The sequence below is a fragment of the Betta splendens genome, chromosome 4 (assembly GCF_900634795.4).
Source record: "Betta splendens chromosome 4, fBetSpl5.4, whole genome shotgun sequence".
NCBI classification, from domain to species: domain Eukaryota; kingdom Metazoa; phylum Chordata; class Actinopteri; order Anabantiformes; family Osphronemidae; genus Betta; species Betta splendens.
Window position 1 is genome coordinate 19,554,289 of NC_040884.2, and position 16,631 is coordinate 19,570,919.

At 40.1% G+C, this 16,631-nt stretch overlaps 1 protein-coding gene across 6 annotated transcripts; it reads left to right on the top strand.

Annotated features, from left to right (window-relative positions):
* Nucleotides 1-16,562, top strand: LOC114853021 (structural maintenance of chromosomes flexible hinge domain-containing protein 1-like). Of its 6 annotated transcripts, XM_055508597.1 has the most exons (48): nucleotides 148-255; nucleotides 872-947; nucleotides 1,545-1,620; nucleotides 1,703-1,861; nucleotides 1,944-2,026; nucleotides 2,177-2,310; nucleotides 2,419-2,533; nucleotides 3,616-3,735; nucleotides 3,808-3,974; nucleotides 4,060-4,162; nucleotides 4,395-4,593; nucleotides 4,702-4,816; nucleotides 4,925-5,105; nucleotides 5,285-5,485; nucleotides 6,792-6,905; nucleotides 7,004-7,110; nucleotides 7,354-7,436; nucleotides 7,529-7,642; nucleotides 7,764-7,841; nucleotides 7,929-8,042; nucleotides 8,122-8,266; nucleotides 8,379-8,472; nucleotides 8,608-8,680; nucleotides 8,818-8,957; nucleotides 9,329-9,457; nucleotides 9,541-9,765; nucleotides 9,919-10,061; nucleotides 10,140-10,225; nucleotides 10,538-10,656; nucleotides 10,883-11,044; nucleotides 11,142-11,270; nucleotides 11,384-11,463; nucleotides 11,564-11,721; nucleotides 11,813-11,919; nucleotides 12,008-12,069; nucleotides 12,319-12,403; nucleotides 12,505-12,636; nucleotides 12,749-12,901; nucleotides 12,989-13,115; nucleotides 13,205-13,324; nucleotides 13,451-13,536; nucleotides 13,638-13,760; nucleotides 14,107-14,288; nucleotides 14,977-15,086; nucleotides 15,252-15,322; nucleotides 15,405-15,573; nucleotides 15,663-15,821; nucleotides 15,914-16,562. In XM_055508597.1, the coding sequence occupies exons 4-48, from the start codon at nucleotides 1,789-1,791 to the stop codon at nucleotides 16,000-16,002; spliced, it is 5,559 nt and encodes a 1,852-aa protein (XP_055364572.1). In that variant the 5' UTR covers nucleotides 148-255; nucleotides 872-947; nucleotides 1,545-1,620; nucleotides 1,703-1,788; the 3' UTR covers nucleotides 16,003-16,562. The 6 variants fall into 6 exon arrangements, 3 of the variants coding, with proteins under 3 accessions (XP_029001667.1, XP_029001666.1, XP_055364572.1); XM_029145833.3 differs by lacking the exon at nucleotides 872-947 and having other exon boundaries at nucleotides 3-255; XR_008694632.1 differs by lacking the exons at nucleotides 872-947; nucleotides 15,663-15,821; nucleotides 15,914-16,562 and having other exon boundaries at nucleotides 1-255; nucleotides 14,977-15,140; nucleotides 15,405-15,471.
* Nucleotides 16,563-16,631: the final 69 nt, after the last annotated feature.

Sequence of the window (16,631 nt, forward strand, 5' to 3'; positions counted from 1 at the left end):
AGCAGAACCGCGCTGAACTCAGTACTTGGCCAGCGGTAGACATGAGCGTACTTAAACTAGCTGTTAACTAGGAAGTACAGTACTGAAGTAGAGAAGATGTCTGGACTTTGGGGCTCCTCGCTGCAGGAAAGAAGGAGCAATCGAATGATCCGCGTTTATGACTGTCGCAATCAAAATGTTAAGAAGAAGCCGACGGAGAAGCTGATAAGAACAAGTGGGTTGGACTATAATGACTTTCGTCAAGAACTGCATAAGGTAAGTCAGAACATTTATTGTGACTGAGTTTGAGGTGTTGAATTAACAGTGAGTTTCAAAAACTGTTTATATATTCGAAATATAAGAAATTTAGCTCATTATCTTTACAAATACAAGATGACAAATAGAGCTGCACACACATTTTAGTGATCATCAGCATCAGTAAACAATAGTATCAAGCATCCACATTTGAGAAATTGCACTTTTTAAATAAAATTTTGTTTGCATCACATTTTTTCTTTGTTTGTTTGAGCACGCGTCCAACAACCAGCCCCATTGATTATCATTGATTATCTGGTGTAACAAGTTGTATCAAGACAAGCAACGCGATTATTTTGAAAACGATACCTAAAGTATGAACTCAACAACATTTCCGGGAAACAGACTCTGTTATGGCTATCACGGAAATTCGATCGTATGTTGTTTGTCCCTACCGACTTTCCGTATAAACCCTGACGCAATTCACACTACAAACAGTAGAAACAGTAAAAATAGAAGTTAATAAGCTCAGTAGTGTGCTTTCCGTCAAATTGCATAAAGTTATTTTTGCAACGAAACATGATCATCCTTGCTTTTAGAATTTCATTTGATTTTTTTATTTCACTTAATTTAACAGAATGAACAGCTCACATTCCTGTTTTATCTTTGGCAACCTTCTCCAAGGCTCACTGTAATTAGTACATGCTCTAAAGGTGAACAGCTCTCTAATTTTCTTTCATTAAATTAACATTTTAAATTATAATTAGATCAACATGCAACTGCTCTAGCTACAAAGTGCAGTTATAAAGCCCTGCTATAAAGTAATGCTTTCAAATAAAGCTTGAATGCCATAAACCCATTTTAGTGGATTTATTGCTTTAAAATTCAAAATGCTGAACTATGAATCGCATTACATTACGTTACCCTTAAATGTGCACATTTATGTTAGATTTGTCAGGTCCCACAAAGACTAGCAGACTTTCTGCTTTATTTTATTCCACTTATACAGGTTATTAATTTTTGATTTACGTGTATCTTTTCTGCACTTGTTACAACAAATGACCTAGAGCCTCTCGCATGAGTGTCAGAACACACAAGCAGGTCAGGCTCACTTGAATGGAGAAATTTGGCTTCACAGCCAGCAAATTATTTCCACTTTGGGAAATCTAGAATCATTCTGGCTGCATACGCTGACCAGGATGACCCAAATGCTACAATACACATGTTAGCACTCATTTATATACAGCACTAACCAATAACAAATACCAAATATAAGTAACAACTGCCTTAACTATGTATTTGTTGCATAGGAATTTGCAATCCCCTCATATGAAACATTCGTGGTGACGACAACTGACAGAACAGTCATTGATTTTGATAAATATGGCAAGTAAACCACACACTATTGATTGTTTGATTGTGTCTTTATTTTATCCAACCTAAAATATCTGTCATTTCTTCATTGTAGGGAAGCTTCAGGATGGCATCACTCTGTACTTGCTGCAAAGGAAGGAGCAAGCACTGCCAGTGGCTGTGGAGGAAGAGATCAAGTTTATGCCTCATTACGATACGTTAATCCGGGCTGGCTTGTATGAGTACTATGCTAGTGAGGGTCAGAATCCTTTACGTAAGTGTCACTGCTTAGGTGTGAAAGTGACAATAAGCTGCATTTCCCTACCAGTGACTCCTTTTGTTGTGTGTTTTCTCAGCCTATGCACTTGCTGAGCTGGTAGACAACTCTCTGTCAGCAACAGCTAAAATCAAAGGAACAAGGACAATAGAGATAAGACTGGTAGGTTCTTTGTGTGCATTTAAGAGCTGGAGGAAGTGTGCAGGGAGAGGAAGGTCTGACACTCTCTGCTGCCCCTGCGATTCAGCTCTGGCTAAGTGGTCGAAAATGGATGGATGGTGGATGGATGGATCTTATTTTTCTGTTTTCCAGATGTTTGATGAAAGTCTTGGGAAACCTGCAGTGATTGTCCTGGATAACGGCTGTGGAATGACCCCTCAGCAGCTCAATAACTGGGCAGTGTACAGACTCTCTAAATTTTCAAGACAAAATGACAAATTTGCTAGGTGTGTCTGCTTTACTTTATGGTTTGTTGTTAAATTGTCCAACCGCTTCCAGTACATTACATTACAGTTTGCTTTGGTTTTTGTCTTATTTCTTACTTTTTCTCATAGTGGTCAAGAGAAGTATGTCCGGCCCGATCCGGTTCCTCGTAGTCTCAACAGTGATATATCTTACTTTGGAGTCGGAGGAAAACAAGCTGCTTTCTACATTGGAACCTCAACCAGGGTAAACTCTCAGTAAAAAACAGTTAGGAAAAAAGTACTGAAATAGTAGTACTGCATTACCTTATTAACAAAGGGGTGAACCGCTGTAATCTTTTTATAATTTTTTTTAGACAGACAGGGATGGGTTAGTAAATCAGTCAAAAAATGTTTCAGGACCCTTAAAGTTGGTCCTCGAAACCTGCTTAAAGATTCGGAGGACCTGTCTTTTGAGGCTGTAGCTCCCAGATTTTGGAATACTTTTCCCCCGTCACTGTACATGGCTGAATCTGTTGATAGGTTTAAAAAGCAGCTGGAGACGCACTTATTTAGACAGGCTTTTAATTTATTTAAATTAAATTTTATTTATATAGCGCCAAAACACAACAAGGTTATCTCAAGGCACTCTACAAGGTAAGGTTTAAGACCTTACAAAACTAAACCCAACAAATCCCACATACAGCAAGCCTTTAATTACAATCTGGTTATTGAAGGTTATTGGATAGAAGAGTTAGGTAGGGAGCTAGAGAACGGGGAGCTGGTTCAACAGGAGAGGAGCTTGGTAGCTAAAAGCTCTGCCTTCCATTCTACATTTAAAGACTCTAGGAACCACAAGTAGCCCGGCGCTCTGAGAACAAAGTGTTCTGCTGGGAGCATAAGGAACAATAAGGTCTTTAGGATAAGAGCTTTATGATTAAGTGCTTTGTAGGTGAGTAGGAGAATTTTAAATTCTATCCTACATTTTACAGGTAGCCAGTGCAGAGAAGCTAATGTAGGAGAAATGTGATATCTCTAAGCCCCATCAGAACTCGGGCTGCAGCATTTTGAATAAGCTGTAAATTAAGCTGTTGCTTATAATTTTAGCTATGTTTCTAAGGTGAAAGTAGGCGGTTCTGGGATTTGTTTAATGTATGATGTAAAAGAGAGATCCTGGTCAAACACGACGCCAAGGTTCCTCACAGTAGAATCTGAAGCTAATGTTATGCAATCCACCGTTGCTATCTGACTCAATAGTGTCTCTCTGTGATTTTTAGGCCCAACGATAAGAATTTCAGTATAATTTTAGTTGATTGTACCTGTGTGTGTGCGTGATAATTATTATCTTAGATGATCAGCAAATCCGCAGGCTCCCCAGATGTTCATGAGCTGCTTCTGTCTAAAGAAGATTTTGAGAGAAAAGAAAAGAACAAAGAGGACATATACAGCACGACCATCAAGAACAGAAAGGTAAATGCAAAACTGTAACTTTAAATTAGGGCATAATTAGTTGAGACTAAAGGTTTGTTCTTGCTCCTGCAGCCTTGTGACTCTTCCCATGTGGAAAAAAAAGATGAACGCTTTCTCCATGGACTTATTGCTGATGAGAAGGGGAAAGAAAGCTTCACAGCTGTGGTCATTACAGGCGTTCAAGCTGAACATGTAAAATATCTGAAGCAAGACTTTAAGGATTGGACCAGACGGCTGGCGTGAGTTCATCATTCAACCATATCCCGCGTTTGATCTGATGTCTTATTAAATGCTTCTCTCATAAATGTTTTTTTTATATTTCAGTCACATCTATCATTATTACATACATGGAGTCAATGGAAATGACTTAGGAAGCAGCTCCACAAGCAGCTCCACAAACCCAGACCTCTCTAATATTGATATCCAGGTAAGACACAATGTGGGAATCACAGAATGATTTGACTTTTGTGTTGTATTTCCAGTTAAGTCCAGCTCATTAAAAACATATTTGAAACACTGGACATTGTCTGACCATCGGCCTAAACTCTGAAACTGGTTGAAGGAAGCTGGAGAAAACCCACACAGAAACCTCAATGTTGTGTGGAAACTGAGCTGAACCTCTACGGTCTATTAACATTTGATCACTCGCTTGAATTCAGGTTACTCAAAATCATAAAGTAACACATCTCAGGGACGTGAAAGACGACCTGCAGACTCTCTACATAAATGCTGCTGCAGACACGTTTGAGTTTAAGGCCTCCATTGATCCAGATGGTGGCACAGTGGAGGGAATCCTTCGATATCATCCTTTTTTTGATGATAGAGAGTCCTATCCTAAAGAATCATCTGCACTTCCAGGTATTTTAACTTTAAAATATTAAATACACTTCATCTATTTATGGATATATATGATATAAACACATTTGATTTTAATATTTGTAATTTACTTTTTATATTTTTTACCAGCTGTCAGTGATGATGATGATGCTGATGATGAGCCTGGGGCACGGGCAAGAGGAAAGAGGCCAGTGTTTGAATGCTTCTGGAATGGACGCCTCATACCTTACACTAAGATAGACATGTACTTGCTTTTTATTATTGATAACAAATAATTACTTGCATATCTTTTTTTTATTCAGCATTTGTCCCAGTTTGTTAATCTTGTGCCTTGTGCTCCATTTGTTTTTAGTTTGGACTGGTGCACACGCCCCAAAGGAGGAGATGTGCCCCCAGAGTGCTACAGCCGGTTTTCAGGGGTGCTTTTTACTGATGACAGATTCGAGGTCAGCACAAACAAACTCACGTTCTCTGACCTGGAGCTGAAACTGAGGAAACAGGAAACCATCTTTACATACGTTGGTAAGGAAAAGGTAAGTTTTATGAACAGATCATTTTATACTCTTTGATTATTGGAGCCAATCACTGCCCAGTTTTATTAATTTGTGTTTTTATCTACTTTTATTTGGTTCATGAATTGCTGTTGTTGTTGTCGTCATATTGACTTTGATTTAGTATTTAAGTGTTAATGTCTTTATTTCCATGTTCACAGAAACCACAAAGAGCTATCATTCATAGTAAGTTCACAGAGTGGCTTAAAAAATGTCACTCAAGATTTGACAAGCAAGTGAAATTTTTGGGCTTCAAGGGTGTGATAAGCCGAGAGGATGTTCAGGTTAAGAAGAGGCAGCATCCTTGGTCAACGTTCACCAAAATTGAATGTGGCAACAACATATTTAAAGCTGGCCAGCTGGTAAGCACCTGTTTGTTTAGCTTTTTCTTATCAGGAGTTACAGTAGAATGTATTGAGGTCATGGGGGGCTCTTGGCTTGTAGTTGGTGATTGCCTCTTTCTGGAAAGGGCTCAAGACAGAGTTGTCGGCTGAGAACTGCTGTTCCTTTCTCATGGGCTGATTTAGCTTTTTTCATCTTCTTGCTGAATTTGTGCTTCGCCTCTTTGTATTTGTCTCTCTCCCCTCTTCTAGATGTAGCTTCTTTCTCTGACCTCAGCTGTCTGAGCCTTACTGTGAACCAGGGTTTATCATTGTTGTAGCTCACCCTGGTGCGTGTATGGATGACGCTGTCCTCACAGAAGTTGATGTAGGACGTCAAAGTGTCATCCAATCTGTTGGTGGCAGACCTGAAAACGTCCCACTTTGTGCAGTCCAGACACTCCTGAAGTTCCTCCACAGCTTCACTGGTCCACTTCTTACAGGTCCTCACAACCGGCTTGCAAAGTGTTAATTTGTGCCTGTAGGCTGGAATCAGATGCACCGTGATGTGGTTCTGACGGGCCCAGTGCAGCGTGCATTTGATGAACTGTTTATAATTGGGGGGTTCAGATGAGAGGTTGGCTTTATTAAAATCTCCCAGGATGATGACCAAGGTTTCTGGCTTTTATTCGTTCTAACCTCAGCCAGCGCTCCCTGTGGTGGAATGTAAACGCCAACAAGGAAGAATGAGGAGAACTCACGGGAGGAGTAAAAAGGCTTCAGTTGATGATGAAGGTCTCGAGGTCTGGGGAACAAAGTTGAGACATTTGTGAAACATCGCTGCACCAACCGCTGTTGATGTAGAGACATGCTCCACCTCCTTTCCTTTTGCCGGAAAGCTCCGCGCGTCTGTCTGCATGGTGCAGTTAAAATCCCCACAGCTGTAGCGCAGCGTCCGGTATGAGGTCGCACAGCCACGTCTACGTAAAACACAAAACACAGGATGTGGAAAAGTCTATGTTTTTGTTGAGCCGCACGACCAGTCGGTTCGTTATGTAGCAAAGTGAGCGCACGTTGGAGAGGAATATCCTGGGCAGCGCAGTGCGCAATCCGCCGGCGGAGACGCACAAGCACACCTGAATGTGCGCGTCTCCTGCAGTGCTTCACTTTCTTATGTGTCTGCTTGGTCAAAATAGCCAGTACATCCATGGTAGAAGCGATAAATTTTGGGAATAAGTGCACGGGGTGGCTCTGATGTTAATGAGCTCATTCTGAAAAAAGAGCTTCTAGAACTGTGTATTGTTATTGCTTTTCTGTTCTATTCACTAATATCCTGCTCTTTGTACAGATAAAGTCTAAGAACACATTGCCTGTTTACTGCGGTAAAGTGATTCGGTTCTTGGTGTATGGAGAGTACAAGGAAGGTGACTTTGCCACAGGTGGACAGGTTGAACTGGCTCTGGTAAGAAGAATGTTTTATTCTTAGTTAATATAAATGTGTCCATCTTTAGAAATGGGTTTTACCATTGATATGTAGTTCCTTAAGGATCTGTTTCTTAGGAACCCAAAGGACTTTATGACAAGACCAAGATCATACCTATTTCCAAGATCGACACATTGGCCACTAATGACAGTATCCAGAAGAACATTGACAGTAACTCATTCAAGTAAGTGTGAGCCTGTGGAAAATGCTGTAATGATACCACCTTCTGACATTTAGTAAATGCATGGAAATTAATTTATTAAACAAACAAATGTTTTTGTGTTGTAGTTGTGTGTGTGTGTGGATGTGGTTGTTATTCTGTGTGTGTGTGTTAAGTTATATTGATCTCTAGTTTCTGTCATTGTCTTAACTAGACAGTGTATTTAACCTGATGACACTTGGATCAGACCATGTTTTGTATTTTCAGGCTTCCTGATACGCTGAAGGTGGAGTGGCCACATGAAAACGCCTGGTCACAGAATGATGTTCATCCAGCTGGAGCTCGGTTAGGTAAAATGATCACAATGTTTGCATTCAAATGTAATGTTTGCACTCATCATTGGGGGCCTTGAGCGTTGTTCTTACCTTTTGTGACATTTCAGGACCACTCAAAATCGACATTCTAGACAAGAAGGGGGAGATTCTGACCAGCATGCCAGCACTGGGCAAACCTGGAGGGATGAAACTAAATGTTAGGCTCAGAGTATTGTATCATGGTAAGAGCATGTGTGTCTCAAACTGTGTTCCAAATTTCATTTTATTTAAAGTGCAATGATGTGACAAAAAAAAACAACCGCTAAATGTGTAAAATTTTGTTTGTTTTTCTATTTGATGCAGGACTTAAAGCTCTTGAAGAGGTTGCCACTTTCACTGCCAGTCATTCACCAAATTGGTCATTCTGGTTCAAAGAAAATGGTAACTTACAATTCAGCATTTTCACCAGTGGTCTGTGTCATATCCTGAAGAAAAGTGCATTTTTAAAAAATATTGTATCTTTGGCAGAGAATTTGACCAAACCGGGGAAGTATACACTGATTCTAAATGCAGTGGTAAATGACAAAACAAACTATGGTGGAAGAGAACTTCCAAGCTACACCCTCGATTTCTCCTTAGAAGGTAAAAGGAAGCATCGAGTGTTGTTTTCTTTGTTTCTGAAAGTTCTACTCAGACAATTTGCTTCTTTTATCATTCACAGCGAGTGCTGCACATAGTTTTGTCATAGACGTAACAAGCCCCAGTCTTAAGGTAGGGGTGCCTGTCGACCTTCCTCTGAAGATAAGAGACATTTATGGCAACGCAGCAAAACCTCCTCCCGATGTGGAGCCTGTACTTGAGTGCAGGTTGGTTACATTGTAAATGAAAGATTTTCACCACATTTGGTAGTTTTCAATAAAAAACTTACTAGGAAGACAAGTGACTTTAATTGAAAGCTGTTTCATTATAATTCCTTAGTGATCTGGATGTCACATACGAGTCAATAAAGAGCACCGAGACCTCCTTCATCGTCAAAAATGTCAGAGCACGAGGAAAAATCCAGCAAACAAAGGTCACAATATTTACCCAAAGTTGTTGTTTGTTCCCAAATAATTCTAGTGCTATAAAATTTCATCATATCATACTACTCAGAGTTTAAAGAAGATACATGTCAGTAAGTGGTTGTCCTCTTTAATTTATTCTATAGACATATAACCTGAGCGTGACCCTTCCTGGTCTTATGAAAGAGACCAAAACGATGAAATTTAGTCTTCTTCCTGGTAAGACTGCATTTATTACTATAGAATTCTTTTTTTGTAAAAATCTGAATAAAAAGTTGTAAATAAATATAAACACTAGGATGTTAAGACAGTGTAAAAACCTTTTAGTAGTTTCTCAGTTATGTTCTGAATTTCAGGGCCTTCACATTCCCTCCATGTGACTCCAGATGACAGCCCAATCACTGTAGAGAACGGAAATCCTGTCAGGTTTAATGTTGAAATTCACGATGAAGCCGGAAACATCACCGCTTGCCCTAAACACGTTGTTCACTGTCAGGTATGTGTGTTTTTACTGGGAAAGTATACATTTTTGTGCCAAAGCTTACCTTTTTTACTATTATTGGAAGTGTTTGATATTATATCCACACAGAGTGAGGTGATATGTACAAACAAAGTTTTTCATAAGCATCATAAATTTTGAGAGGACATATTGAAAGCGTCTTGCATGCTTGTATGCTTCTAGTTGTCATCTTAAATGTACAAGCTCCTAATATAGATGACATAACGCAGATGAAGCTCAGTTATGGCGATAATGCTATTACTGTAAGGCTCAGGTTAATCAGACAAATGCCTATCTGTTGTAACTTTCCCACTTTCCCTTCCATAAAGTGAATGTGTGTGTGATTTTGAACCTCATCCCATTCTTAGGGTAATGGCCTTCCACCAGTTAAACTCGACTGCAGCAGAACGGGAGCTGCACAGCTAGAAACAAAACCCATAAAGTTAACAATTATCAATGGAGAACTGCAAATGCTTGAAGTTCAACTAAACATTCCTGTAAGTAAACACAACTTTTTCAGTTAAATGGGATTTTCTCTTATCAGTTTTGTTTGTATGTAACTTTTTTTCCCTCTTACCAGAGTCAGAAAGACATAAAAACAGTCACGAGGGAGCTGATGGTGGTTCCTAGCACCAGAGTGTCTGTGATGAAGCTGTACAGTGAGAATGATGAGAATCTGGTCCTCAGGAACAATGAAAAGATAGAGTGGCTGGCTGGAGGCTTGCTGGAGAACCTGGTCTATAAACTGTACGATGAGGCTGGAAGAGAAGTTCCTCTCACCTCTGAAATCGCTTCCATGATCAAGGTGCGTCTCTCTAAAACAGTTCCTCAGCTATGATGCTCTCAAAGGCATCAGGTTGTCCGAATATAAGGCTTAGTGGTTTGTGTGTGGTCAACAACAAAACCAAGTCAGGTCCAGGCTTGTTCCTGACTCTTGTTCTTCTCCTCTGTGATTAAGGTCAACTGGACAGGAGATTTAGTTTTGGAAGATTTGCTCGTGGGGAAGCTGCCTGATTTGCAGGTTCACAAGCAGGTGGAGGAAGAACGTTTCTACCAGGTGTCATACCAAGACCAGAGCGTGTCTGTCTCCTTTACTATAACGTAAGTCTCATACAGTAAGTTAACCCCAGTCTTTCTCTCTCACTGTGGTAGATCAACAATCTTGCTTGTTTTTTTCAGGCCACGACCTGATGAACCAGCACGGCTAAAAGCAACTATTCCCCAAAACGGAGTAAAGCTTGGTGAAACCCTGTCTACAAATATCAGTAAGTGTCGTACTGAACATCCAAATGTCCAGTACCACAAAATGGCAGGCCGGGTCTGAAAATGGTCTTTAGGTCACAAGGAGACGGCTGAAGTACAAAAACTTGTATCACAAATGAACACAACAAAACCAAAAAAGGACAAAGCTATGAAGCTAAGCTGAAAGCTAACTGAAGTTGATTATTACAACAAAGAACATGGCTACAATGAGTGTGGCTAATGCAGGGATTCTAGAACCAAGGAGAACTGTCAGATTAGACTAAAAAACATTTCTGTGTTAAACATTGGATAACTCAGAACATTTCCTTATACAGATTTGGAGCTTGTGGATCAGTATGGTAATGCAACAAAGACACTGGACTCAACTTGTGTAAACAGCATGACTGTGAAAGCAGAGGATCTGGACCAATCAGCCGTCACCTTTATATGGCAGGTGAGACTGAAATACAGAAGATCAATGGAAACTTGACCTCAAATACCTTGAACGCGCAGATAAAAAAAAAGATTTCATCTAGAACCAGAACAAAAACAGACATTAATCATCATGTCTAATAGATACATATGCTCCTAAAATAATGTTAGATTGTTTACAAGAATGGAACTGCTTCTTCCATCATGTACACAAGCTTCTAGTTAGAGATGTCCTTACTCTTTATCAGGAGAGCACTCGCTCTGTCCATGTGGCTGGAGTGTGTTTCAAGGGTGGGACTCCTGGTCCCAGAGAGCTGTGCTTCACCTATGCCAGCTATGTGGACTCTGCCATAGTTACAGTGATGGCTGGAGATCCTGCAGAGCTTAAACTAGTCAGCGGGCCAGATCAGGTGAGAGGCCGGTCTGGTGCAGTGATGTCACATTGGTCTTTATGTTTATGGAAGCAAACTAAGCATTAATTCACATCTGTGTTTTTTCATGGACAAGCCTTTGCAGGTGATAAATGACCACGGCATCCCTAAACCTTTCCTGGTCCAACTGGTTGACAAGTGGGGGAACCCGTCATCAGACCAGAGGGTTGTAGTGGAAGTGAAGCTGTCACCTCCAACACTAAAGGTTAGACAACGTGTGTGTCTATCAGGTGTCCAGTCACTTTAGTCTGTCATAGAATGTCATTTCCTCTAATTAGAGAAAGTCATTAATGTGTTTTTGTGCATATTTTCTTTCAGGTAACAACAACTGTGACTTCACAGCCGGTGGATACAGAAGGAAAAGCCTCCTTCACTGTAACTAGTGTGAGCGGAACAAAGTGAGTGTCACAGTTTTAGCTATTACAAACATAACATTATTATTCATGGTCTGACGTCTATAGTGATGAACACTGTGTTGTGACCCTGATGTTCCACTAGGGGGTACTATCAGCTGAACTTCACAGGTTCACTCAACATGAAACCGGTTCCTGGTCCATCAGTGAATCTCATTGTCTTACCCAATCCCAAGAAAGCTGTGAGTCTGTCAGTGGAGTACGACACCAGTGCCACGTTTCCTGCTGGAGGCAACTTCACATGTTTGTATTCATATGTTCATTGCTTGCTTGATTCATTTCATCCATCAAAGCAAACTAACAGTGTGGTTGTTGTCCATGTTTGTGTTCTCAGTGTTCTCAGTGACCGTGGTTTCTGATGAAGGTGCTCCAATGACTACATTTAGCCCTGCTGCTGTTTCCATGCGGATTTGGAGTGGAGTGTCTTCAGAAGGACCTCTAGTAAGAGACGTAATATATAGAGTATTCTGTGTTTGTCTCCCAACATATGCTGTTTGGTTTGTAATATTCTTTACTTTTTTGTATCAAGCTCTTTGAAATGAAATGTAGCAAGCCCCTGAAGAATGAGAGGAAAGACTGTTTTCACTTCAGGTAATCAACTCCATTCTGATCTGTATAATAAAAAGAAACTTATCTTAATAAAACAAACCCAGTAATTGACAACATAACAAACTATGCTACTGTAGCTACTGTATGACGCTAGCCAACAGAGACCTGCATAAACAGTACATTAGAGCAGTTGTAGGTAGATTTACTGTGTGGTTACTTCTCTCTAAATAATGTATAAATGTACATGATTATAATACAGTAAATGCTGTATGTAAATGTGCCTTTACACAGAGATAAAGAGGTTCCAGAACGAGTTGGAAAGTACTCCATCAAATTCCATCTTAATAATAAAACAACAGTTTTAGAAAGTAAACAGGTTGGTCAATGTAAAACTTATAAATGTCATTAATAAATTATTATTTGACAACCAGCTCCTAAAATGATGACTGACCTCTTCACTGTTTTTCTCTCTCCCAGATTATTATCAATGTGGTGGCCAATCAGCCTGTCAGACTGAGACCTGACTTCAATCCACAACATCCTGTTGTTTCCTTCAGTAAGGACATTGCAAACCGAACCTTGGTACAGAATATGACTCTGAGGATAATGGTAAGCTGACCAGCCGCTACAACTACAAAGCAGAAAACATTTATCAGTAAAATAAAGGATGGGTTCTACATTTGCAGCTGTGGCCTGACTTCACTGCTCTGCTTCATTCTAGGATGCTTATGGAAACCCAGCAGGGCAGGACCTGGATGGGACTGTGGTTGTTTCTATTAAGAACTACAATGGTGAAAGTGAAAAGAACCTTCTGTTTGAAGACAGGAGTAACACACAGTGTCTTAAACTGGAAGAGGGGAAGGTCCATATCCCTGTGAGTAATCCTTCAGCATTGGAGCAGCTTGTTCATACTGGTCTTTGAGCAGCCCATAGATAGAGCCTGTACACTTGCCCTCCACAGAGGCTGGCCATCATGGAGGATTGCCCTGGGGAGGATGGCAGAGCATACACCCTCCTCTTCAAACCTGAAGTGCCAGTGGTTTCCCAGGCTCTGGAACCTTTTGAGCTGCCTTTTCATTTTTACAACGGTATGGAAATCAAAATAATATTTCAGGAAGACACGAGGAGATGGTTGTACTGTATAAAGAGACTTTTTGTTGTTATATGTTTTTTTAAGATGAAGCTAATCAAAGGAAAATGTGTGAGCTGTCCAAGAGGAAGGAGGAGCTCACTTCAGCTGTCTCTAAATATTCAGGCTTCTTTAATGAAAGTAAACAACTCCTCCAACTGCTCACTGGTAAGAGTTTAATATCTTAACTTTTATTTAAATAAATCCATATTGAGTGGTTATGCCTTTTACTTCTCTGTGCTGCATGCTTCGTGTCTAATTTGACTTTAACTGAACGGTTGTCTTCTTTGCAAGCGAGACAGAATGAGGCAAATAGAAAAATGTCTAGAATTAAACAAGACCTGGACACCAAGCAAATGAAAATAGCTCAATCTTCCAGTGTAAGTTGTTTTTTCTATCCAAGGCTTAAATCTGTACAGTACATGTACCAATTCTGATCCCAGCTATAAAATCACATTCTCATGTTGTTACTTCTCTGTAGATCAGAGATATCGACAGATTTATAAACGAGAAGAGGGCGGAAGCTGAAAGAATTCTGCAAACGTCTCGTCGAATCTTTTCGGTTCCTGACCCCTTCAGGGGGCAGCAGGGTGTGCTAGGAATGGTAAGAGATGTTATTTTAGTGGTTGCGTGACCAATTGTAATTACCAATTTTGTCATTTCAAGAAGATTTGTAGTGGGGCTTTGCTAAATTTTATCGTCTGTCATACAGTATTTTTCATTCTTATTAATTCTAATTAGTTTTATTTTTGACATACTGTATGTTATGTTAATTTACTAGTATAATCGTGAAGAAAAATCCCTTGTTCTTTAACTGATTTATTTAAAAATTTTGTATATATACAGTTTGTGATAAGGCTTTTTATTAATACTTGAAAATAGTTTAGATCTTTGCCCATAAAGAATCTATGTTTACATATTTATGTAAAATAAAAGTCTGTTGCATGCAGGTTGGGCGTCTGGCCTACGTGGAGGATGATGCTGCTGCACACATGATCTCCTGGAACCTTAGAGGTTACATGGATTGTGTCATCACCACAACTACTGAATCAGCAATGCGAATTCATAGAGACACTCAAGGCAGGCAGAAGGTTATGGCCCTGGAAAGCATATTTGTGCATCAAGGCTCCAGGTACAGATGTTCAGTTTGAATGATTGTTTATATATTTTACATATTAGACAGCTTGAAACCAGGTTTGACAAAAATTTATTTTTATGACAATTTAAATTCATATCACAGCGTAACAGTGTCACTTAACCTGCTACTTAGCCTTGTTTTAGTCTAGTTTCCTGTTTTATTTTGACTGTTTCCTGTTTAGGTCCTGCCTGTATTGTTCTGTGTAGCTTTATGTTCAGCTGCATCAGCACCGCCTCTGCCATAGTCCTTTGCCAGATTGTTTTCTCATGAACCCGTGTTCATTGCTCATGTTACTTCTGTTGCCTGTTTTGGCTCTTTAGCGTTCTGAACCATTAAGTCTACCTGTGAACCGAACCTTGCTCTTGTCTCTGACCTTGCCTTGCCTGCTTGCCTGTTTTTGTCCTCTGCCTTGTGTTTTTGTCCTCTGCTGGAGATTGACTGCTGATTGCCTGATCCCTGTCTGTACTACTGCCTCTGCTTACCTGTGTACCGACCTTCGCCTGTCTGACTACTGAGAGATCATTAACACCAACTAACTTCAGTTCTTGTCTGCACTGTGCATTTGGGTCCTGCGTCCCCTGCATTCGTGACAAACAGTTAAATGTTTTGGTAAACTCAGCAGTTGAACACACATTCCTATCAAGTGTACACATTCTCTGCTGACATCTAATATGCTTCACAGGCCGTTGCCACACATCAGGAACCACTGTAATCTCTTTGATCCCCCTGGGAACCCCGTGTTTGCCAGAGAGCTTCTGATTTTCCCTCACTACACACAGGAGTGTGACACTGGTGAGCTGCCTTCAGTGGACTTCACCACTTAATGATACAGTGATGCATTCACAGGTTCTGTGTGTTTTTGCTGTTTTTGTTCCTCGACTTTGTTTCCGTTGCACCACATCTACATTGAGTAAAGATTTGTTTAGTTTTAATGTTCGCCCTGTGCTTCTATTTCAGTTTTTAAAAATATTCTTGGTGACACAATTTTGATCGACGACCTGGCGTCTGCAAACCAGTACAGAAAGCAGGTGAGCGTCGCTGACTGCTGAGCTGTGCCACAGATTATCTGGCTGGAGGTTTTGATCCCTCTAAATGTGTAATTGTGCACAGGTTGTGCAGAACAAGACACCGTGCCCCACCATACTGACCAGGCAAGGGGACCTGGTCAGCGCTAAGGGAATGTTTGGAGGTTCACAGAACAAAGCTCCACCAATCCACACATTACAAGTGTTTGGATCCCCTCCTCCACAGAATTACTACGCTGTTAAAGAGCAAATAGGTGATTGCTCTGATACTTCAAACTAATTAAAAGCTTTCTTTGTTGGTGCTGCTTACTCACATTTAAATGTCTCTACCTGTATTTACCAGACCTGGCATATCAGTACCAGGTAGCTATGGACAAGCATTTGAAAGCAGTAAAGGAGTATGAAGAACATGTAACAGTGATGAATTCTCCTGATACGCTGAAAAAGAAGGAAGATATGGAGGCGATAAGGAGACAACTGGAGATGATTGAGGGCCAACTTGGTATGTTTGATGACCTGGGAATCGGGGCAGAGAACACATTCAGAGCTTATTCCTGTATTTCTGTTTATTACTAAATGATCTATGTTTTTAAGCTTCTACTCCTGAAAGAAGAGGAAAACGAAGGTGTCAGGATCCTAGGGAGCTTTCAGGCATCGACACAAAAAGACAGAGACACACATAACTAAAAGTGGGGGCCAGAAGATTAGAACCTCCTCCTACTGTAATGCACTCTACTACGACTCCAGCACCCAAAGCAACATCAGTAATAAACATGTACAGTAGTAGAATTATCACCTTTTTAAATGTAATAATTTTTTACCTGTTTTCTTTCTTTTTATTAGTACAATTGTATTTGATTCTTCTATATTACAATATATTGCTAACTATAAACATTTATTTAAATTAGTTCCAGAACTGTTTTTAAACTTTACTATACATGCATACCCGATTTGAGTCACCTGATCATAACACAATTACTATATCTATTAATATCACCGGAGGACATGATGCATATGCATGGCATAATGCGTATATATGCATGGCGTCCAGGATTAGCAGAAGATCATGATGTCTTTATTATAATAGGTCACACAAAGGATCACATGGTGAAATGTTGCATGAGGACACTTGTTGTATCTACTCAACAGTTGGCAACGTTGTTCAACGTTGATCAATCTTTTCTGGCATAATTCTGGAAATCTGTAACTTCAAATAAAACTCATCGTACAGAATTCAATTCAATTCTCGTAGGAAACGTGTTGTTTGTCCCTAACGACCTTCCGTCGAGACCGTGAGGCGTTCACGGTATAT